The sequence below is a fragment of the Fukomys damarensis genome, unplaced genomic scaffold (genome assembly GCF_012274545.1).
Source record: "Fukomys damarensis isolate Sample0158 unplaced genomic scaffold, DMR_v1.0_HiC HiC_scaffold_6, whole genome shotgun sequence".
NCBI lineage: Eukaryota > Metazoa > Chordata > Mammalia > Rodentia > Bathyergidae > Fukomys > Fukomys damarensis.
In genome coordinates, this window is record NW_022900918.1 from 29,589,255 (window position 1) to 29,613,741 (window position 24,487).

The window sequence follows — 24,487 nt, forward strand, 5'->3', positions numbered from 1 at the left end:
TGAGTTTGATCTGGTACCAAGAAAGAAAAAAAAAAAAAAAAAAATCAACCAATAACAAATGCTGATGAGGCAGGGGAAGTGGGTTCCACATTGTTAGCGGGAGTATCAACTGATACAAACAATAGGAAAATCAGTATGGAGACGCCTCAAAAAACTAAAAAGAAATTCTATTTGACCCAGCTCTTCCCCTTTTAGGTATCTTCTCGAAAGAGTTAAAAACATTTCATTACAGTGATCCATGCACACCATGTCGATAGCAGCACAATTCATTACAGCTAAATCTTGGAAGCAGCCTGTGTGTCCATCAACAGGTGAATGGAAACAGAAAATGTGGTGTTTATACACAATGGAGTACTACTCTGCCATAAAGGACAAACTTGAGACATCTGTAGGAAAATGGCTGGACCTTGAGATCATAACGTTAAATGAAGTAAGTCAGAAACACAGGCTTAAATACCACATGGTTTCTCTTATATGAGAAACCCAAAATAAAGAGAAAAATAAAAGATAATAGAAGTAGGAAGATAAGATTTTTTCAGGTGGGAAGGGGATCGACGGATGGAGGGAGAGGCGGGAGGGAGGCAAGAGGGAGGGGAGGAAAAGGGAATGAAGAAATGGAGAGGTGTTGTGTGCATGTACCAATTCTCCAGAAGAAACATAATCGTTACGTAATGCAGACATGTACTAATAAAAATAAAAACCAAAAATCAGTGGGAAATTGTGGTAGGAGACTGAAAAATCATACACCCTTGTGTGCACATATATGTGGAGGATGAGGACTAATTAGCACATGGCAGCCTGAATAAATGCGTCCTATTGTTATTGCTCTCCATTCGCTTCCCTCTTCTCTTATCCAGTGAATAAAGCATTTAATACTAATCTAGCTCATCATTACTAACTTGATGCCATTTATGAAAGCACACTATTTCTCATTCACAACAACCTAGGAGAGGGCAATCAAAGTCCATTAAATAAGCAATTATATTTTTTGTCCACATCATCATAAAATGCTGCTCACCAATACAATCTGTGATATTTGAGCCATTGTTCAGGCAAAATTATGCTTTCTTCACAAAGCTGGCTAGGGGCCTTTGACATCCCACCTTTGGAAATATGTCCAGCCTTTTTCACGGTACAAAGGGACAGCTGGAAGTCTGGGCCACACTGAGCAGACCCGTGGAGAGCCCTTCAGCACCATTATTTGCGAGTTTCATAATCCAAATAGGTTAACAGGGTTTATCAGTGTTTGCCTTTCGTCCTTTCGCTAACTTGCATCCTCCTTTCAGATAAGTTCACGATTTTTTCAACCATCCACCTATTTTATTTTACTTAAATTCGTACACTCAATACAACAGTTCATCTTCCCATTTTCTGTGAAACTCAAATATCATTTCTGAAAACAATTTTTCTCTTCATGAAATGATGCCGTAAGAAGAAAAAATTTTGAAGCCTTTAATTTTCTTTAAAAAGTAAAGTATGAGTTGAAAACAGTGGGGGGAGGGGTAAAGATCAAAAAACCCCATCAGCTCGGTGAGAGGCACAGATCTCATCTGGAGGCGGATACAGACCAATGGGTGACGAAGTTACTGAAGGAGTCTCTTTAAAAACCTACACACAATGACTACAGAAAACTGGTGTATCAAGGACCTTTCTTGTTTCTTTAAAGAATTTCTTTGAAAGACAAATAATGAAAAATAAATGAAACCCGAAAGTTTTAGGATCTGCTGGAGAATCATGTGAGATGTGGCAGGGTGGGTGGGGTGGAGGTGACACAGACTGGCCACCAGGTAACTGCGACTGAAACCAGGCAATGGGTATATGTACTCTGTTCTCCACACCTTAGCAAGTTTATGCAATTGTCCCATTTTAGAAACAAGTGAAAAGCGAACAGAACTTCACAAAACCTAAATAAATTCCCCAAAATTGCATCCTATGAATGTCACTGTCACATCAGGGCTAAAGCAATGTGCGAGTGAGCTTTCCCACAAGACTAGCTTCGAGTATTACATAACATTCAACAGCCTCTCAAAAAAAAAAAAAACTTGTAGTTTAAACGACCAATACTACTACTGGAAACTGAAGTCTATGAAAGTCAAGTGTCATCACTCACCTTTTTCAAAGCACAAGCCTTTATTACTTTTTCATATCGTTCTTTTTCATACTTCTTCCCAAATAAAATATTACTCCTCACGGTTCCGGAAAACACCCACGGCTGCTGGGAAACATAGGCGATTTTCCCCTGCACAGTGACCAGCCCCTGACTCGGGGGCAGCTCCCCGAGCACAGCACTCAACAGTGAAGACTGAAAGAGAGCGGACACATGCAGAGTCAGCACACGGAGCAGGGCAAATGCACACTGGGGCCTGACCCAGTCTGGCAGTCTGAACGACACCAGGCCTCTCATTTCTAGTAAGAGAGGGCCAGGGATTTAGCTCAGTGGTTCTGCTGCCTGCCTTGCAAGCACAAGGTCCTGGGTTCAATCCCTGGTACCAAAAAATAATACTAATAATAAGATGAGGTACAGCACTAGAAGCTGCAATTTAAAAAAAATCGGTCAAGGTAAACACTACTGTTCAGTAAAGAATATTAACAAAACAGAAAGTGCCCAAACAAGTTCTCCCCCAAAGGGAATGCTATATGTGATTAAGTTTGATATAGGTAATTAAGAATGTCTGTAGTATAAAATGTTTGTAAAGGGGGAGGGGAGGAGGGGATGAAGGGAGGGCAGGGTCAAGGGGAAAAATGAGAACCAAGACCTGTCGTGCAAAGGTACAAGATCCCAATGATGAATGTAACTGTATTGTATACCTAAAATGTACCAATAAACTCAATGAGGAAAAAAAAGAATGTAGTAACACCAAGGCCTCACAGGATACAGATTTCATATATCCAATACTGAATGGAGCTGTTACCATACCCAGGTATCCTTGACTTCACCAGAAAAGCTATACATACATAATGCATCCAATGCACAAGGGAAGACTTTTATTTAAAGGAATTCTGGAGAGCAAATATAAAAGGAAGTGATCACCCTACCATTTACATAGCTAGTTTTGGGATTTCCATACTTTGTGGTTTAGGATCACACAAGACCGAATGTGCAGACATGTTTCCTTCAAGTCTTTTGCAACATGCAGATGTGATGTGTTTGCGCATACCACAATCAGCATGCTTACAGCACAGAAATGAAACCATCTCTTTGTGCTTCTGTCTTACCCCAGAACCTCAATGTTCTGGAGCGCAGAGCCCAGCACAGAGTCTGGCTCCTGTGCTGCCCCAAACAGCACCATGTACCACTGTACTATTACCAAATGTGCATATGACTTGGGTAAGTCATATGAAGAGATGTTTAACACTGGACAACTCCAGGTACTGGGTTGCATCTATAGTTCATGCTGACAAGAAGAAGTCCCTGCTTCCTCAGTCATTCCATCCCGAATAGCAAACACATAAATAATTTCCTTCACTGCCATATCCAACTTCTGGATCAGGAGCTCCCAACTACATAACTTCAAGCACCAACAAAAACCCAATTCACAACATCCAGATTCCTTTGGTCATGCAATCTTCTTGCAAAACTAAGGAGCCTTAGAATACATTGAGAAATGCCATTCCAGATATACTTAATTCACACAGCTTTGGGCTCAACTCCAAGCATTTAACCTGAGATGTGGTGCTGCATGAAGCTGCCAAAGGCTCTGTAAACTTACCTTGCCTGCTCCCACTGGACCGACCACAGCTAACAATTCTCCAGGTCTGACAGTAAAGGAAAGGCCTCGGAGGGTTGGGATTTCCAATGTCTACAAATTAAAGGTTACAAAAACGTGTCTATTAAAATAACACAAGTCACTTCTTCTAAAGTACAGGAATTAAAGCAATAGTCACTGATACCTGAAAACAACTCACATCTTCCTTTGTTCTATTTTAAGATACTGTGCCCTGGTATCTTTTTTATCTAGTCACATTTCCTTGTGGGGTCTAAAGCAATTTTAACTTTAATATTTAAGGAAAGTCCATTCCCTTGTACGGGACTTTCAGGAATACAGTTCTAGACACCCAGAGATTTTAAGTAGTAGAAAGCACAAGGCAATCATCTTTACAGGGAAGTTCCTTGGTTTATCCTAACTCTGTATTGTAATATTCTTAACAGAATATCCAGTTTGCTGGGTAAATCATTTCTAAGTTTTCATTGTGACTCTTGGTTGTAATCTATCTCATTAATATCCACAAGATGGCAGCACAACTATATGGCATGCCCAGCCCTCTACTAATAAACACTGAAATCATCACTGGTGATTCTATTTTCGATTGACAATGAATCTCAATAAAGCTCAGCAAGTAAGAAGGCGCTGTACATCATGAAGCCACTCTTAGCAAATGAATTTCAAATGATGGTCAATGCTGTAACCAAAGCTCTAATTTAACAATAAAAATGGGGAATAAAGAAATTAAGTGCACTATAGGATTGCAGATCAAAGAAATAAAGTCTCAGTTTTATGTTTATGATGTGCATTACCTATCCTGGCTAAAGATGGTCAATACAGTACTTCTACAATTACCGTGGGGCATGCACCATAACACACAGTCCAACACAAGGGATGGGTAGGGATAAAGCATTCGTAATACCAGGAAGCACATTCCTGAAAATCTCTAAATCCTAAAATAAAAAGATTTAAGACTTAAAGAAGATGTGGTTTTTCTATAAAGTGGAGTAATACTCAGCCATAAAGAATGAGAAAGTAGATTCATTCATAGTTAAATGGGTACATTTTGAGGATATACTTCTAAGTGAAATAAATATGGCACACATATGCAAATACCGAATAGTATCTCTGGTGTGAAAAACTAAAATAGTACTCAAGATCCTAATGGGACACTTAGCAAATAGGAAGAAAAGGACCAAAGGTGTAGGGACAGTGAGAAGGAAAGGGAAGAGGGAATAAGGGAAAAGGAAAAAAATACAAGAAAATGTAAAAATGGAATTAAAGTGTTTGAAGGGGGGGAGGGGAGAGGAGGGTGAAGGGAGGGTGGGACAAGGGGAAAAAATGAGAACCAAGACCTGGCACGTAAAGGTACAAGATCCCAGTAATGAATGTAACTGTACTGTCTACCTAGAATGTACCAATAAATTCAATTTTAAAAAAAAAGATTTAAGACTATATGTGTATATATGCATATAAATACATTATATATGCTGTATACAATGTATTATGTGTCATACAGCTCCTTGATCAAAATATCCTAAATCTAAAACTTTTTGACATGGCAAGTATAGAATTCCACATCTACCCTCATTGTATAAAAATTATCTTTAGGTTATGTGTGCGAGGTGTATATGAAATGCAAATGATTTCTGTATTAGGCCTTGGTCCCACCCTCAAGATACACAGTGTGTACGTGCAGATATTTCAAAATCTGAAAATATCCAAAACACTTCCAGTCCTAAGCATTTCAGATAAGGGATATTCCATTCTAAATTTCAAGAAAATTCTCAGTAATTGCTCATGTCACAACAATACTGTTCTACAGTTTCTCAGTTCAATTCTTTCTTTAAGAGACCAAATCAAATTTACCTCTTGTACAAAGAATTTCCAAATATTACACATTCGACTGAGAGATGAAGAGTGTGAGGAGGAGAGGAATTTAGCAGAGCACGATAAACTAAAATGAGGTTTGCTTTTCCCACTCAATTACAATAAGTCCCTCAAATTACCTCTTCTTTAAGCAAAATTCAGGTAGCGTAAGTAAGGAGCAGAATGCTTATGCCGCTTAATCTTGACCATCACCTTGACGGGATTAAGACTCCTGAAGAGGTGACAGGACGGGGAGAGCACTAACTTCATCACTGGCGAATCTAGGAGGAGTTCACAGCTGAGTGGGCTCTGAGGAGGTGGGGCCTACTGGGGGAGGCGGGTCTAGGTGTAGGTGTCTTATGTATCTGCTATAGGTCATAGGTATCTTATATATCTGGCCCCTGGTCCCCCCTCTGGCTCTTCCTCTGCTTCCTGTTGTTTTCAGATGCCCTGAGGTGAGCAGCTCTCCTCTCCCGTGCTCTTCCGCATGATGTTTCTGCCGGGAACCTCTCCCGCTTTAACTTGGGAGGGTCGGTGGGAAAGTTAATGAGTGCAGTGGTTTTATTGAGAGAATAGAACCTTAACAGTAGCCATCGCAAACCACAAAAATTTTTTCAAAAATCCACATTTCTGACAGAAAATGGTTTAACTGCTGCAAGTGAAGTTTAAAAAGCTGCTATTTGGAGATGGATCTGAAGGGGCTTCCTTCCCATAGTCACAGCACCCATCTGTACGTCCCACAGTACATCTGAGAGTCTTTGCCAGTTGTTACCCATGGCTGGGGATCTAACAAACTTTCTGGGCCCCAAAATATTTTGTAAGGCACTCTTGTAAAATGTCAGAATTCTGCACAACACACTGCGGGATGTCTTCTTCCACATCATAGAAAAAGATGACCAAGCATGAAATCAAAGGCTATTCAACCTGCTGACCTCCAGACAAAGAATCCTTTAAAAGTCAGTCTGGCACCCTCGAAGGGCAGCACGCCCTGCGTCAGGGTGGACAACTGTACAGGACCTGTCTGCCAGCAACAACCACAGCCACGTTTCTCCCCAGGGCAGAGAGGTTCCTGGCCGGAAGGGGGCAGCACTCAATGGCACGAGGGGGACTCCCTCACACTGATGCAGGCTTGGAGAAGTCCCGTCTGAGCCTCGCGCGGACAGTGTGAGGCACCAGTCCCCAATGCTGAGCGCAATCCTGCCCCTGGGGAGATAAGGAGGTCCCCTCGGACCATTAACTGCAAAGCTTGGAGTGAGATCATCCCTGAAATCTGGGCTGGGGAGCCTTTCCCCAGTACCGAGTGGCTCTCCGGTGTGGCTGTGACAGAGCCAGTGCGGCTCCCATCTCCCACACAGCATGCTCCTCCCTCTACCTTGGCTTCTCTCCAAACCCCCGGGGTGTGCGCCCTGCCGCTAAGGACTCTCATCCGACTGCACACGACCCGAAGCTCCCGGGACTGGGAAAGAGCAGGGCTCTGCACTGGGCTCCTGGCTTCCCCTCCCCTCGTCCCGGCAAAGCACACTCCCAGAGAGGTTCCTCCATCTCTTGTTCAACACACAGCGCTGGGGTCTGACGCTGGGAGGCAGGCAGGAGAGCGGATCGGATCCGGGATCAGGCCTCCGGTCCGCTCAAGCAGCTTCTGCAGTCCCTGCTCCCGGAAGACAGCCAGCCCCTGGCTCCCGTCCTCAGCCCCTGCTGGCAGCAGACGCCCTGAGAGAGACGCTCCCTGGCGCCCTAGGGGTGGGGGAACAAGTGGCTTCTTGTCTTGCCCTTGCCAGTCCCGAGGTGGCCTCACCCTGCTGCCTCCACTTTTGCTGCTGTTTTATCGCCTAGGAAACAAATTCTCGGCAAGAAATTCCCTGTTCTATTTTGTTTCCCAGACTAATCCAGACTGAGAACGGAAGTTCCATGCCTGGGCCACGAGATCAGGAAGCCCTCGGAGTGGCAGAGAAAGGGGGACCTGCAGTCTGCCACTCCCGCACTCTGTGACCCTGGGGTTCTGCCATTTGCCTAGATGTCCTAAGCAAACCGAGTGTGGGAAAAGCCCTGTGGACCTGACTGTTTTACCTGTCTACTCCGTGCATGGCGACACCCTTCACTTAAAAATCCAGAGCTGACAGGGCCTGTTGCCTGCTCCCTGCCCCAGGCTGGCACCCTCCAGAGGCCCAGGATAAGGGGAACCCATCCCCACCCCTAGCAAAAATTTGAAAAGGAGATGAAGAGCAACTTATCAAACACTCTAGGCTGATTTTATACGTATTATGGATTGCAAACCTTCCTCCTGATTTTGAGAATTTTTATAACATACTTTGAATAAATCAGCAAGTCTCATTTTATATAAGTAATATCTCTATAATTTATTATTAATAATCAGTGTCATCCACTATCTCTTGGAGGCCATAACTTTACAAGGGAGGATTTCTTACCTTATCCCAGAAAGCAGTGAAATCTTGCACATGCACTATCGTTTTGCCATCTGCTGGCAGTTGAAGGTTGTGCTGTGATATCTCATCGAGTAACAGGAAATTCTAAAGGAAAAGGAAAACCAGACAGACTGTTTAAACTGTAGAAACTAAAGCAAAACAGAAATCATTGCTTAGGTGGAACATGTAATATAAAGCTCTATACAGCATAAAAACAGATCATTTTACTTGCTGTATTTAAAGTGTGGTCTTGGGCCGGCAATTTAGCTCAGTGGTTCCACCCCCTGCCTCGCAAGCGTAAGGTCTCAAGTTCGATCCCCGGTACCAAAAACTAAATAAATAAAATAAAGTGTGGTCTTTGAGCTGCATGATGCTGGCTCAGCAGTTAAGCGCTGTCTACCATGTGGGCTTGATTGCCAGCACACAAAAGAGAGGCAGTCAGGGAGGAAAGATTTACGTCAGAACATGCTCTATACTAACAGACTTGTATAGAAAGAGAGAAAGTTAATAGCCAAGAGGGAACTGTCTTTGTAACTTTCTCAGTAAGTACACTGATTCTTTCCTAAAGGAAAAATAGGGTTCCAAAGTTGAACACGTGTCAGCCCTACACATCTTTACTCTTGTGCTTTCGTGTAACAGCAAATGCAGGAATCACCAGGAAGTGATGTGATAAATATTTCCTCAATCCCCGTATGTGCCAAGCATCACGCCAGAGGCCGAGGCGTGAAGATGAAGGCCATTCGTTGGACTGCAGGAGTCGATTTCGGCCAGAAATCAGGAGGGAGCACGAGACCAGTGGCAGAGGTGGAAGGAAGGCCCTGGCTCCACCCATCTGTCTACCAGGCCCCTGGCTGGGCACTCGAGATCCTTCTGTTCTCACTTGCTGAGTGTCAAATCAACCTATCACAACTTGTCGCTCTCAGTAAATCATCATTCTTAAAAACATGTTCTTATTTAGCAAAGTTTCAGTGTCTTAAAAAGAACTGTCCAAGATCTTTTCACAATCGCTTATCTTTCCTCCTCGGTAAATATCCTGTCCTTGGCAGCAGCAATGTCCTATCTTCCACAACCTGCTACCCTCTACACTAGTTAGCAGCCATTTGATACAACTTAACATCAGAAAATAAAATCCCACAAACCATTACAATCTAACATAGTGATAATAGGAAAAACACCCTCTTGCTCCTCAAAAAATGCTAGAAGTATTTCAATTAGAAAAGCTACAGTACGGTGGCACAAAAATTAAATAACTCACCATCCCCTACACCCCAGATTTTGAATGTGTATCAGAAACCATTGGCTGCTCTCAAAATCTCCTCCATCTCCTGTGACAACAAACCTCAAACTTTAGCTGGTGTGTGGCAGTCTGGAATGGGGGCTGCTTTTCCTGGCCTCCCAGCAGCCAGGCAGAGCCAAGTTCAAGCCCACAGAAAGTGAGAGCATTCCAGCACTGTCTGGGCCTTCCACCATGGAGTCACAAGGGCCCCCAGGACTTCAGAGCATCATTCCAGCCTGAAACACCAGCTGGGGTAAATTCTGTCCCTCCACCCACCCTCACCCCAGCTATGGTTTGGATGTGTCCCTTCCAAAACTCGGGTAATGAAACTGAGTGGCCAGGTGGTGATAGTAAGAGATCCATCTTTGAGCTGGGGATGCAGCTTGGTGACAGGGTACTTGTACGGCATGTGGGAGACCCTGGGCTCCAGATCAGCACTGCAAAATTTAAAATAAAAAAAAACTGGGCCGGGATTTAGCTCAGTGGTGCCACACCTGCCTCACAAGAGCAAGCAAGTCCTGAGTTCAATCCCCAGGACCAAAGGGGGAAAAAAAATTTTTTTAAAAAAGACAGTTTTTCCAACCCCAGAGTAGCGATCAGCCCTCATTAAACAACCAAGCCTGCTGGCACCGTGACCTTGGACTTCCCAGCCACCAGAACTGTAAAAAATAAAATTCTGTTCTTTATAAATATCCAGTCGGTGATGTTTTGTTATGAAGGTACAAACAGATAAAGGCACACACCCCCCAAAAAGAAGCTCAACTTCTTACTCCAGGACTTGGAAATATGAGGTCTAACTGGAGGGTGGAGGCCTCTAAATCCAATGCGACTGGCTTTCTTATAAGATAGAGACAGGAGCAAGTCATGTCGTGACTATGGGGACGGAGACGGACGTGATGAGAGAGGGAACGCCAAGGGTCCCTGGCAGCCACTGGAGGCTGGACGAGGGAAGGACGGTTCTCCCAAGGGCTTCGAAAGGTGTGTGGCCCTGCTAACACCCAGGGTTCACACTTCCAGCCTCTAGAACTGTGGGAGGATACATTTCTGTCACTTTAAGTCGTTCCGTCTGGGGTTCTTCCTTACAGCAGTCCTAGCAAACTCACTCAGAAGGTGATTCTGACAGGCATTCTAGAACCCCAGGCAGATCTAACCTACCCAACAAGGGGGGCAGAAATGAGCATGTGAACATGTCTGAAAAAAAGGAAGCAACAGTGAAACCCACCTACTACTCTAAAAACCATAGACCTGTAAGTCCTTAAAATTCTTGTAAATCACCTACGAATTTAACTACAATAATCTACTTCAAAAGGTCAACTGGTAGAAAATGCAAATAAAAATTTTCTTTTGGAGGAAAATACACTTGGTATGCATCTCTCTCAAAGTTCCCAGGAACGTTACGACACAGTCTGTTCATGCATTCCCCTGCTAACTCGCCCACCAGCTTTAAGATGGAGCACGGCCGTTCCTACCTCCAGGAGCCAAGTCAGGCATGGAGCCTAAAGGACAAACACTGCTCCACAGGCTTAACCACAGCCTCTGACTTCTCAGTCTGGAGACCTCTCCCAATCCCTGCCTGTTCTGCCACAGTTCCCCTCTCTCCCCAAGTCTCCACTCCTACCAAAAGAATCTACTGGTCATTCATCATGTCAGTGCTGGCATACCTTGTCCAGCACTTCCAATAGTACCAAACAATTCCAACCAGCACTCCTTAAGGGTCTTGAAATACCTCTGGTAATGGACACCACTTAAAATCCTTCACCCCACTACCTACACCCATGTTCCCAGAGCAGCTTCCGCTGTGATCACCTGAGTGCAAATCCAGCCGCAGGGCCCATCAAGGTATTACTATGGGGACCGGCTCAGGATCGCCCGGAGTTATGCAGAGGCTTGAGACGCCTCAGTCACGCACTTACAGACCACGCTTCTCACAGACACATGCTCTGTGCTGGGCTTAAGTTATTCACACCATCAACTACATCACTAGAGCCTCACATGGTGTGAAAATAAGCAATAAGCAGAAGATTGCAAATGTTACAAACCCCGTCCAGGCAGAATAAAATTCTGATTTCAGCTTACACATATTACCAAGACATAAAACTCAGTCTTCAGTGTGCACCTGTTATAATAAAAATTTTCTCCCTTCAAAAGGAAAGAGAAGGGCTGGGGATTTAGCTCAGTGGTGCCTCGCTTGTCTCGCAAGTGCAAGGTCCTTAGTTTGATCCCCAGTAACAGGGGCAAAAATAAAGGAAATTGGAAAACTACACACAAGGTGAGGAAGTAACTCTGCTGAGCGTTTGTCCATAAATAATAGGTCTAAGGGAGAAAGAAGTTGTAATCTCCCAGTGGTTCCATGAGGCTCCATCCAACTCGTGAACAGCTTCTGAAGGCGTCAGAGTCCTCCAGGAGTCAGGCCCATGAAACGGCTGAAATCACACTGCTATTCCAGCAATGAAACCTGCTTCTCAGGACTAGCCCCACAGGCAAGCCCCACAGGTCAGAACTCAAGCCACAGACTGACCTCCGAGGGGCTGGCAGCAGACGCAGGGAGCTTTGTGAACACTGGGACCTCAGAGGCACTCGACTGCACGTGGACATCACCAAAGACCTGCGGGGCCCCGGCATTCAGACAAGACCTCATACCCCTATTGGACGTGTGCAGCAGCACCGCCACAGGGCGTGTCCTTACTAAGAGAAGAAAAAAAAAACAAAAACAAAAACAGAAGGACCTCTTGGGCCTCTTTTCCATTTATGGAAAAGGGAAAATTAAAAAGAACATGTAGGGGTATATGTACAGCTCCATGGGAGAGCACTTGCTTGGCATGTATGAGTCTCTGGGTTCAACCCCCAGCACAAAGAAAGGAGAAAAAGAAAAGGAAGGGGAGTAAAAAGGGACACACTACAGGGTAAAGCCCACAGCTAGGTTAGGCTGTGGGTAAGAATCTTAGTGCCATCTCAAGGGTGGAAAACTATGCTGCATTCTGTTCCTAGGGACCTCAAAATGATCTACTGAAAATCACCCATGATGGCCTCATTTACTGAGTCCTGGGCTGCAGAGGATTATGTTACAGCAAGAAATTTAGAACAGACTGTTTTCTAAACTCTGTGATTTCCAGGCTTCCAGTCCATCCTTGGTCAGACCTTACTAGTTCTGAGCACCTGGTCAGTGTCCTCGCCCGCTGGCACTTCTGCCCTCACCAACACACCTGAGAGGAAGAATGAACACCAACGAGGCCAGTCAACTGTACTCACTGCCTGTCATCTCAGCTTGAGAAGGAGGAAAGGAGGCTGAAACAGGCACACCACCCATGGGGGTCTTACAGCCAGTTCCTGGATACTTCCAAAGCAACTCAGACTTCAAACCCAAACTCATCCCCAGATCTGGTCTTTTGGCATTCCACCACCCAGTGAATCAGGAGACTTGCAGCCAAAAACACCAACACAGCCCTTGACTACCCCAGCTAACCTCTGCCCTCATCCCCGACAAAGCCAACTCAAGGCATGCCCCCAGGTCAGTCCTGCCTCCACTCAGCCTAGGCCCAAACCACATCACCTCAAGCCACTCACTCAGCCTCTGGAGGGATCTCCGCACCTCCGCCCTGGTGACCACTCCTCACCCCCCACACACCTGCCCCCCAGCCTACAGCCAGGGTAAGCTCGGAAAAAGCTCAAATCCCTCTTCTCGTCTGGAGGGTCCTGCTCAGGCCTCTACCAGTCTGCTCTGCAGCCTCAGATGTTGTGATTCCTCCAAGACAGGATTCTCTTGAGCACGAAGTGCTTTTGTCACATAATCAGACCCATGCAGGGGCCTGCCCAGCCACTTGCTGTGCCAGGCCCTCCATCGCTACCCACCTCCGAAAGGAGCAAACCTCCCCTATGGTGCCAGCACCCTACCACAGCACCTTACCCGGGCACTTAGGCTGTTCCTCGTAAGGACAACACCTGAGTGCACACCACAATGCCAGTTTAAATGGTTGTTTACCCTGCCACATATACACAATGATACACAAATTCCAAACAGAAAGGACTCCTACACATTTGCTAAAACAAACACTGTATTTCCAAAGCATCTATCTGAGTACAGGCCTGAGCTAGGTGCTTCATCACTGTATAAAGTAATTGAATGAATTCCAAGTTCTTCCTCAGAGAAGTCCAGCCAAGACAGGTGTTGTGTTTTTCCTAGAAACTATTGTTGGGTGGTGCTGATGTTTATATTTGCTAGGCAGTTTGACCTGTGTACTTCTTCCTCCCCAACACACACACACACACACACACACACACACACACACACACACACACACACACAAACCCCTAGGACAAGTTTTCCCAAATGTGGTATATTATCAGGTTCGTGAGGACACCTACTAAAGACATGAGTACTTTGGCCCACAGCCAACATCCAGTGAATCAGAATCTCAGAGGTGTGATAATTTAGTTTCAATAAGCAAACTCAGGTGACTGATGAAATGGGAGGCAAAACTTATAAATGGGCTAGAGAAACCACCTAGGTTGAAACAAAAGCCTAGGACATAAAAGAAGAAAAAAATCCCCACAATTCCTTCAAGGCCCCCATGAACATATTCGCCACATTAATGCCATGCTCTCTCACCATTCTAATTCTCTGCCATTTGTCCCACCTTTCCTGAAAATAACCACTAATGAACTGACACCTTGCCCCACCCACATTCATGAGGGGACACTAAGGCTTCCTGCCCAAATCAAAAATACTTCCTTTCTCAGGACACAGAGCCCCCTGACAAAGCCACCCACGAGAAAGCACAGTTTCCAGCAAGCTGTCATTTTTATTTGACTGCACCCACCTATATGCAAAGGAATTTCAAGCTTTAGTTTAACTACACTTTGGTGGGAAAGGAACCTAAAGATTGTGACCATAATTCCCTGAAAATCTTCTGCAGGGTCCCTTTCCTGCCGCTTTGACATGTGATGTGATTCATTAGAGAAGAAAAGTTTTCACTCTCCTCTAAAATGATGCGCATAAGATGAAGATGGGATCCTGCAGATGGGAGGAAGCTAGATGTTTCCTTTCGCCCTTTCTCTGGGAATCTACTCTCTGCACGGACTTCAAAGATGAATGCAGCATGGGACCTATAGAAATCCAAACCTTAAAGGAGGAAAGAAATCTATGGACAGATGGCTTTAAGACACTAAGGTAAATAAGGACAAAGTCACACGCTGGGATCCCCGATGAAGAAACGGGATTAAAGGACAGGTGAGCGCTGATTTTACATGTGAGCCTGGCAAGACCACAGCGCCCAGGTATTTGGTCAGATAAGTGTTTTCCAGATGACATTAGCACTGAAGTCAGCTCGGAGTAATGCCCTGCATGATGTGAGTGGGCCTTGTCCAATCAGTTGAAGGTCTTTGAGAGAAAGACAGAAATTGCCCTCCAAAGGAAAGGGGACTCAGCCTCAAGTCTGTCCTCAGACTCCAGCTGCCATATCAGCTCTGCCACAGCCTCTAGCCTGACCACATATACTCCCAAGGCAGACAACTGCCCAGGCTGACACCCTCAGTCTTCACTAGCTATGAAAACTTGGAAGTGTATTAACCACCCCATGCCTCAGTTTCTTCATCTGTAAAATGGGATTGATAAGGTGATTCTAAGACATAAGGGAACAAGCAGTCACAAAGCACCTGTTCCACAATACAGCTCATTAATGATTTTTGCATAAAGCCTCATGCTTTGAATCTTCTTTCATCTCCCGATGGCCGCACACAGTCAGACTGAGTTTACTACCCAAAAAAGACTGCATTTATCTACCCAACCCAAGGGAAGCCCAGTTGTTCACACACCCTGGGAGCCAGGCTGGCAGAAGCCACAGTAATGCCAGGTTGTGCCACGCAGAGCTCCTCTCTTTGCAGAGCAAGTGCCCCAAGAGCAGGCGGGCACGAGACACAGACAGACCCAAAGAGCGAGGGGAAGACTAGACACAGCCCCACTCTGGCCAGGATCCAGCTCAAGTCACAGTCCCCGCAAGGCTGGGTGTTTCAGGACTGTCCGACTTCAACTTGCTTGCTCATGAGGCATTTCTCTGGCTTCTTGTAGTAGTTGGACAACTGGGGCTCTCTGTGGGGCCCCAGTCTTTCCTTTTGCTATGGTTTGAATGAGTGTCCCCAAAATCCCATGGTGCTGTTGAGAGTGGTGGAAGCCTTAAGAGGTGGGGCCCGGTGGGAGGAAATGACATCACTGGGGGCGTGGCCTGGAAGGGGATGTTAGGATCAGGCTCCTCCCTCCCTCCCTCTCTCTCTCTCTCTCTCTCTCTCTCTCTCTCTCTCTCTCTCTCTCTTTCTGCTTCTTAGTCACCATGACACGAACAGGGCTCTTCTAACCACACATTCCCACCATGATGTACTGTGCTGCAATGGGCCCAAAGCAAAAGGGCCAAGCAAGCACAGACTGAAACTTCTGAAACCGTGATCCAAAATAAGTCTTTCCTCATTTTAAACTGATTCTCTCAGCTATTCTGTCACAGTGATAGGATGACTAATATGTCCTGGGACAGCCATGCTGGCCAGTCCAGTATTTGTTGTCCGTAATGTGTCCAGTGATGCTCACCCATATGGCACTGGCCTCATAAAGCAGGAGCAGAGGTACTGAGAGGTTTGTAAGAGCTGACCAGAGGGCTTGGCAGCATCTGCCAAATCAAACGACAGAAAGGACAGCACCCCAGGGGGCCAAATGGGGTAAAGGGGCTACAATGGGGTTGTCACAGAAGGCAGGCCTGTGTTCTGAGAAACGCACAGTATGGACAGCTGAGCCTTAAACCTCGAGTTCAAAAATCTGAGTCTGTAGCAAACAAGGAGCTGTTGGAGGTTTTTTTGGAATAAGACTGGATGACTACAACCACACTCTAGGAAATATTCCACATCTTACAAGGACTAAGCAAAAAAAAAAAAAAAAAACTTGTTGTAGGGCCGGGGATTTAGCTCAGTGGTTCCGGGGTGCCTGCCTGGGAATCACAAGGGCACAAGTTCAATCCCCGGAACAAAAACAAACAAACAAAAGGACTAGGCCAACAATACTAAGGTAACACCACAATGGTCAAGAAACCAGGCAGAATCCTCGCTCTGTCATATATAAACTAGGTGAGAAGAGAGCTTGCCTTACACTATTAAAGGAAGCTGTGTCCTTCTCTGAATATCAGGGACACCGAATGTTTATCTCGTGCCACTCCCGCCAGGATAAGGTAACATGCAAAAGCCTGCGAGAACACCTGTCTGCGGTATCCACATATCAGCAAAGTGAGTAGCGGCAGCAGCAGAATCACAGCATATACCTATGTACGCCACTGCCTGAGAGAGCTACAGTGTGCACACAGAACGACGCAATGGTCACAGGATACTGCTAAATGCTTACAGACATGAGAGCTACATACGAGAAATTTTATTGAACTAAACGGTCTACCTCTTGTCAGAAAGAAGGATAAACTCAGAGAACCAGAATTGACACTGCCTGACAGATCTATCTTTGAGTAATATTTTTCTTGTGAAATAGAAACCTCATCATCCCCCCCAAAAAAAAAAAAATCTTAGCTTTTAAACAAGGCTCCCTTCACCCACAAAAAGTCATGTCCAAGATCATCTAACTTTGTTAGGCATCCAACACTAGTGAGACCCAAGAACGAAACAAAAAGATTTTTTTAAAGCATATGAAAGTTCATGCTCAAGTCCTCACAAAGCCAATGCATCTTCATTTTATACATATTTAACAACACACAAATACTTGAGCACCTACCAGGTGCTGGGGCTTTTATCTTGGTTATGTGAATTATTTGCCACTAGCAATTCTGGGACAACTACTTAGGAAAAGCCACAGCAGGGACTGTGGGAATGAATAAAGTAGACAAGGAACAAGCCTGCTACAGAAAAGCTGCAAGAGTAAGAAGACAAAAAGAGGATGGGGGAAGGAAGATAAGACAGGGATCTAAAAGGCAGACCCAGAAAGCAATCAGCAAAACATCCATGAGAAAGGAACACGTTTTTAAACAGGGAAAAGTGAATGAGGTTCAGTTCATTCTTCCTGCCCAAAGAGCAGAGACCTTCCAGCAAGTCCTTCCTTTAAGCTCAAAGAGGAAGCCCTCTCCGACCAGGGCTGCACATAGGTGCCGCTCACTCATTGCAATTAGCCTAGGAGATGAAATCTGTTTGTTTTCCTGCTTTTAGGTATTTTCCTCACTCTCAACATTGTTGTTGATAGATCAGGAGCCCTGTGTTGCTGCTATTCATACTGTGCCCCTGTTAGGGGTTGAATCTAGATGTTCCCCCAAAGCCTCATGAGCTCATGGGTGGGGCTTTCCAGAGCCTGCCAGATCTAGGGCGTGCGGTAAGGGGGGTTAAGAGTGTGTGATGCTAAATTATTTCACTGATGGGAATTAGCATAATTCTGGGTGTAGAAGAACAGATTCACTGAAAACAGAAGCCTCACCCTGGGTGGCACCACCCAAAAGGTTTGTAGCCTGGATGCGATAAAAGGGAAGGGCAGGCTTGCTTCTGCTGCAGCTTGCTGCTTCCTGCTTCCTCTGCCATGAACTGTTTGTCCTCTGTGATGCCCCCCTGCCAAACTACCCTGCGTTGGAGCCAGGTTGACTGTGGACAGAAACCTCTACAAACCTGAGCTAAGATAAACCTTCTTTCCTTTGACTTTGGGTGTCAGGTATTTTGTCGCAGCCATGAGACACGTAACTGAGCCCTTAAATGATGAACAGTGCTTGTGCTATTTTTGGTGTGGTCTACCTGAGACAAGGATGTGTGTAGGACAGTTTGGACTGACTGCCCATTTTGGCACTAAAAGAGTTAATTTTCATCTACCTGAGACACAGTGACACCAAGTAAAAGAAGCAAACATTTTGCTTAAAAGCTACAGCTTTAAACATTATTTGCCATCAAACCTTGATTCTTTGAATGCTGATGATTGCTTCTGACACTCTCTCAATGGCTGCAGGGAAGAAGAGGGTGACAGTCAGCCGCACAGCCCCGTACAGTGTCATTGCCACAAACACGCGGCTGGCTGTGACCACGTGGCCAAGCAGCACGTAGCAGGAGAAGGTCACAAACACGATGATTTTGCTGGCAACAAAAAACGAAGCCAAATTCATCCCTCTGAGGTAGGAACTTCTCAGAACCTTGGAAATTTCCTTCCTGGAAAAAGGAGTAGAGAGAACACGCGTTTTCAGGGAGCACTGACATCGAAGTTATGAAAACAATTGCCCTGTGCACGGTGCCTCTGCAAGGCAGGAGACACCCATTAAGACAAACTGCCTGTGACGTCAGGGAATACTGTCAGCACATGCCCCGTGGCCAGCCTCCACACAAAGACTGCACAGAAGGCGGAACAGCGTTTCACTCGGCCAGCCACGAGATGCTTAAGGCACTGTGTAACTTAACATTCTGGGCCTTTGAACAGGCAGTCAAAGAAATTCATGCAACAGACATCTGTAAACCTAAGTTCTGGCCGGGGCGCCTCACTGAAGACAGAGAAATGAGTGAAATACAGCTTGTCCCTGCCGGGAGCTTAACAACTCCAGGGAGAAGAGAATAAGCCACCCCACAACCAAGGAATCGTGACTCCAAGACACGAGATGGCACAAAGTGGCTCATGGCAGTAGGGAGACAGGTGGGTGACTAGGAATGGTGGGGCCAGCAAGAGCTGCACACCCGGTGGGAGCCAGACAAGACTGAAAGGAAGAGTGCATTCGAACCCAGGGAGCCACACCGACAAAGGTGCACAAGTGACAGGTGGCCAGTGCCACCAGGGAATTACAAGTCGCGCTGCTGGAGATACAAAGACCTCCTCAAATATTTACATCAAAAGCCAAAACAAAATTTTCACAATATAAAGCAAAACAAAAAGAATGGTATTTCTAGAGCTGCTCGGAATGAATAATACTCATTTGTACCGTTTGGCTCAATCTGGTGCAGCCAATCTCCATAATCTTCCCATTCGGCCCCATGGACAGCAATTAGTTTTATTTTAAATGCAATATTCTCAAATATTTATATCTTGGAACCATTGCTTATTGGGGATTTGGAGTACTCAGAAACGTCTGGGACTTCTCCCAAATATTCCCAGTAAGAAGCACGTGTCTTTCTTGCTTTAAGGAAATGGCAAACGGAAGTGCAGGTTAAGATGATGTCATGTCCTGTGAATTCTACTTAACCTCAGTACCCTGGGCAGGGGTGCTGTGGATCATAATAAAGTCCATCCTGTTGTGAAAACAGAGTGAGACCTCCAAACGCCTTCAGTAAAAACAGAAAACAGAAAAACACAGTATAGTATGATGTACACAAAAACTCACCTTCTCAAACTGCTAATAAGGTCTGCAAATGACTTTTCCCAGGCGTACATTTTAATTATCCTTATTCCGGTTATAACTTCGTTCATGGTCCTGATCCTGGCATCTGTGAAGGCTGCAGTTTTACCCCTAAGGGGACAGGTGAGGAAATGAGCCACAGTGACAAAGGCAGCCTACCTTTCCTTATCAGCAGCGGGCACAGGCACAGCAGGCTAAGTCAAATGATTCCCTACAGCTCCTTGCAGCTTTTTCCGCTCTGACCACACAGCCAGATACACACATAATACAAATGGGAAAGACTGCAATTAGGAAGGCCACAAGTCATTCCAACTCCAGAAGTACTTCGGAGCGTTTGCAACGTTGGCTGAGGAAGACATGAAATGAGTCGGGGACAATCAACCCATCCCCGAGGGGCGCTCCGGTGGGAGGGAAGGGGCAAGGCTCCCAGATCCAGTGACGCACTACTGGCAGAGGCGGGGTGAGACAAGAATGAACTACGATGGAGCAGCAAGCAAAGGGCCGTTAATTCTGCTGGGAAAGCAGAGAACAAACACAAGTGTCAGGAGTACCAGATGCCTCCAAGGGTGAGGACCAGTTCTCCTCAGCAAAGAAAACAGAAAGGAAATCCAGGCAGAGAAAACTCAGGAGCAGAGACACCAAAGTGAGACCTCAAACACATAAACACCACGCATCTACCACTTACCCATCATTTTTTGTTTTTGTTTTTTTGTTTTGGACTTCTGGGGATTGAACACAGGGCCTTCACACTGAGCTTCATCCCAAGCCCTTATTTATGTTGAGACAGGTCTCATTAAGTTGCCCAGGCAGGCTAGGACCTGTGATCCTTCTGCTTCAGCCTCCCAAAGTGGTAGCATTTGCTGCCACAAGCAGCTTCTCATCTGATCATCCTGACAGTGACTTACTTCCAATTCTTTTTTTTTTTTTTTTTTTGGTACTAGAGATTGAACTCAGGACCTTGCACTTATAAGGCGTGTGGCAGCACCACTGAGCTAAATCCCCAGTCTTCACTCCCCAATTCTTAACACATTCGGCCTCTGATTTACAAACATTCGAGCTACAAACTTTCACAGACACGAATGGACTTCGAGTTATGAACATTCGTACATGGGAACAAATCGCAGAAGTAGCTTACGTGGTGTCTACTTTGCCATTTTAAGGTAGCTCTCAGAATAAAAATACTTCTACAGTGTCTTTGTGCTTTTTTTTTAATGCTTTACACTGTGTATCTGTGTCAAAGGTGTGTAAGACTCACTTTGTCAGACTTACACACGAATCCCACTTACGAATGTTCTTCTCCCCAGGGCAAAACTCATTCCTAAGTCGGGGACTTACAGTGCCTGCTTTAGGTCTAAGTCACTTTATCACTGAGCCCTTCATCACCTGCCATTTTCCTAATATACATGCTTCAAGGACCACAAGACTTTATAAAGACATCATTAAGATTGACCCTGTCCTTGGGGAATCTATAATTGAATGGAAATACAAAATTAAAAACAACACACGTGTACACACAGGAGAATATTTTGAACACAAGTATAACAAAAATCTATGGAGGCAGAGGAGCTGGGAAAAGTGGGAGAGAGGAGGGTAAGAGAAGTAAAACTGGTCAAGATGCAACATGTGTATGTACCAATTCGCCAAGATGGATGCGATTATGATGTATTTTAAATATATAATAATAAAAACTTGAAATGTATACAGTTAGAATCAGGCCTAGAGAATGTCTGAGTTTATTATTACTTAATGTGTGTTTAAATAACTTCTCTGTACGTAGTTTCTGCTTAGGGTTACTGTTAATCAGCCCATGGTGGCCCAAAAGCTATCTGGGAACAGCCAGCGAGTACCATCAGCTTCTACTGTAATACTAGCCTTCTGCTGACAGGGGGAGCCCTGCTGGCTGAGCCTGGAAGGCCTGAGACACATGCAAAGATAAAATAATAAAAGGCGCTTGTTTTGTTTCTGAACAAAAGCATTGGGCAGATGGCGGGAGCCACCAAATACATTATGACACGGTTTTCAAACCAATATTTCTCTTACCGCAGTGATGAAAACAACTTCCCAATGCAGCTTTGCAAAGGCAGAAGGATGATCAGAACTGCCATCCCGGCAAGACACGATATTCCTATTTCCATCCAGAGAAGGGCAGTCACTGCGATGGCCTGCAGTGGTCCCGCCCACAGAAAGTGCAAAAAGATCGTGACCTTCGAAGAAAAAGACGAGTACTTAGGACTGCATAAAGCGGAACCAGCAAGCATGCAGCACAGAAACACTCTGCTCCAAAAGAACAGAGGACTCAGACAGACGTGCCCACAGCAGGTTTTAAACCCAGGGAAGCACAAATGTGAGGTTGCCCCAGGCAGCCCAGGGCAGACTCAGGACCTGTGTCACGGGGGCCTTGGACTTGGCCATGGAAAGAGATTAGGACCTTATCTCCAAGCTCCCTCAGCCACAGAAATGAACCCCATCTCCCCTGGAGCTTCCCAGCACCTCAGGAAGCCCTGCATGCCAGTGCCCACCCATTCTCAGTAACATTTGTCTCCTACACAGGTTGCAGGCTTCTTCAGGGCAGAAACCAAATCTTATTAATCCCCCACACTGAGAAGAGGAGTGGGGATCTTTGTTTGGTGAATAAATAATTGAAAAAGAAGTTTGCTGACGAGCAGCCGGAGTGCCCCCAGATCATGTAATACATCGGGAGGAGGGAGGGTCATTTCTAGCAAGGACCATCCATGTGGTGTTGTTCATCAAAGCGTTCCTACAGACCAGCCACCGAACTGAGCCCTAGGAAAAGATCAACCACCACGCACCAGGAGCCCATCCTCGAGAAAAGGAAAAGGACAATTTAGCCAGCCACCTCCTCACCCTGTGCTAAGTGCTAAGGAGGAGGCGTACACAGGAGACAGGCGAGGACAGGAACACCGTCCTCGGCCTATTTATTATGGAAGTATGTTGCAGGCAACACCAGAAAAGCCAAACTCCCATCTACAGGATACACACACAGTACTACATCTAAGCTGCTCAGAGAAGTAAGACACAGATAAAAAGACCCCTATCTTGCTGACTTCCTCAGAAAAATCCTGCTCTGCACCCAAACTTAACATCCCAACAAGGTATGCTAAAGAAAAGGGACAAAGGTTGAAAATGAAGCCCTCACGTGCAGCTCACCTGATCAAACTTGTTCACATCGTTGGACAGCAGGTTGACTATCTGGCCTGTGGTTGTCTTGCCCAGGGCCACATTACTAAGACGAAGTGCCTGAAATAGAAAACAACAACTGACAAGGGCATCCCTAAGTGGCCTATGGCAAAGCCCGTTTCATGGGGGCCTCATGTGACATAAAGGCCAAAGCGACTGAAACAGTGGCTCTAGGATCAGGCCTTGTCCCTCCAAGGACAGCTTCACTGAGCAAGTAAAGAACAGGAACCCGATCCTGACAGAAAGGAAGAGGCTGAGAAAATCTAAAGAATGTTTAAAGTACCTATTCAAATAAAGCTGGAAATGTAGCTCAGTAGTAGAGCACTTTCCTAACACACACAAGGCTCTGGGTTCAATCTTCAGTACTGCAAAAAGGAGGAAAAAAAACAAAACAAAACACTACTTTGCCAGGACTGGCAATGCAGACCAGTAATCTCAGCAGTTAGGAAGCGGAGGCAGAAGGGTCACTGCAAGTTTGAGGCTAACCTGGGCTACACAGGGAGTTCAAGGCCAGTGAGAGCCTGTCTCAAAACAAATTTTAAAAAACCACTGGGATGAACTGGGATGCTGGGAAGGTGGTGCATTCTAAAGATCCCACTGGAGAGTCACAGCCACGCCCTCAGGCTAAATTCAAAATGGAAGTATGTGGTCTGCAGCTAAAATGTGGTACAGAGGCAGCAGATCCAATTCTGACAGGACGGTCTGCCAGAAGCAAAGCTAGACCCAACTCTGATGCATCTCTCACGACATTCAACACAGTAGACTCTTGCTATACAAAGACACACATTAAAAATGAACCAACAGAAGCAGACACTGAGATGACTCAGAAATTAGATAGAAATAGAAAGTAAGAGGAAAACGTGTGACTTTAAACATTTTACATTAAAAAGAAAAACAGCATGAAATGGATAATCTAAGATTCTCCCTAAAACCAGAGAAAGAAAAACAAATGCACTCTGTCCACATCTCCAGAGGGGCATTTAGTGTCAGCTCTCCGGGCACACAAATGCTGCTGTATTTAGTTACATAAACATGATGTGAACACAGCCCCCATTTAATGAGCACCTATTGCAAGCCAGGTGCCAGCCAGAACAGGAAAACAATCTTACAAAGTAAGAATTACTCCCACTCTGCAGATGAGAAAATGTGTGCCTACCAGAGAACGGGAACTCAACTTACTCTACTTTCTTTCTTTCTTTATTTCTTTCTTTCTTTTTGGAGACAGGGTCTCACTATGTACTTGAGACTGACCTGGAACTCACTATGTAGCCCAGGCTGGTCTCGAACTCAGAGCAATCCTCCTGCCTCAGCCTCCCGAGTGCTGGGATTACAGGCATGCGCCACTAAGTCTGGCAACTTTTTTTTTTTTTTTAATGAAGCAACTAACTGTTCCTGAATAATGTAGAAAATTAAAGTTGGCATAGATGTCATAGTTTAAAATGGTTCATGTTCGATGTGGAGAAAAATAATCTTCAAATTCTGTTAATATTTTAGTTATGCATTTTCCAAAAGGTATCTTTAAAAGGACACTATTTGGTTTCTCTTATGAAAGCAAAATAGTTCTATTGTGAAAACAATAAAAGGCAAACCAAAAGCAAAGTGGACTCAATCATTGCACTCTGTATGCCAGATCTAGGGTTAACTTCTTTAATAAGTCGAGACTACCTAGACATTAGTAAGAATTATAAA

General features: G+C 45.2%; 1 protein-coding gene across 5 annotated transcripts in view; it reads right to left on the bottom strand.

Annotated features, from left to right (window-relative positions):
* Positions 1-24,487, bottom strand: part of Abcc4 (ATP binding cassette subfamily C member 4) — a 216,336-nt gene that overhangs the window by 136,992 nt on the left and 54,857 nt on the right. For all 5 annotated transcript variants that reach the window (XM_010630726.3, XM_010630733.3, XM_010630742.3 and 2 more), the window contains 7 exons: positions 22,769-22,858; positions 21,641-21,804; positions 19,586-19,711; positions 18,179-18,428; positions 8,000-8,101; positions 3,711-3,800; positions 2,111-2,302 (listed from right to left, as the gene is read on the bottom strand). In XM_010630726.3, coding sequence (XP_010629028.1) covers positions 2,111-2,302; positions 3,711-3,800; positions 8,000-8,101; positions 18,179-18,428; positions 19,586-19,711; positions 21,641-21,804; positions 22,769-22,858 — 1,014 coding nt within the window. The remainder of the gene's footprint in view (positions 1-2,110; positions 2,303-3,710; positions 3,801-7,999; positions 8,102-18,178; positions 18,429-19,585; positions 19,712-21,640; positions 21,805-22,768; positions 22,859-24,487) is intronic.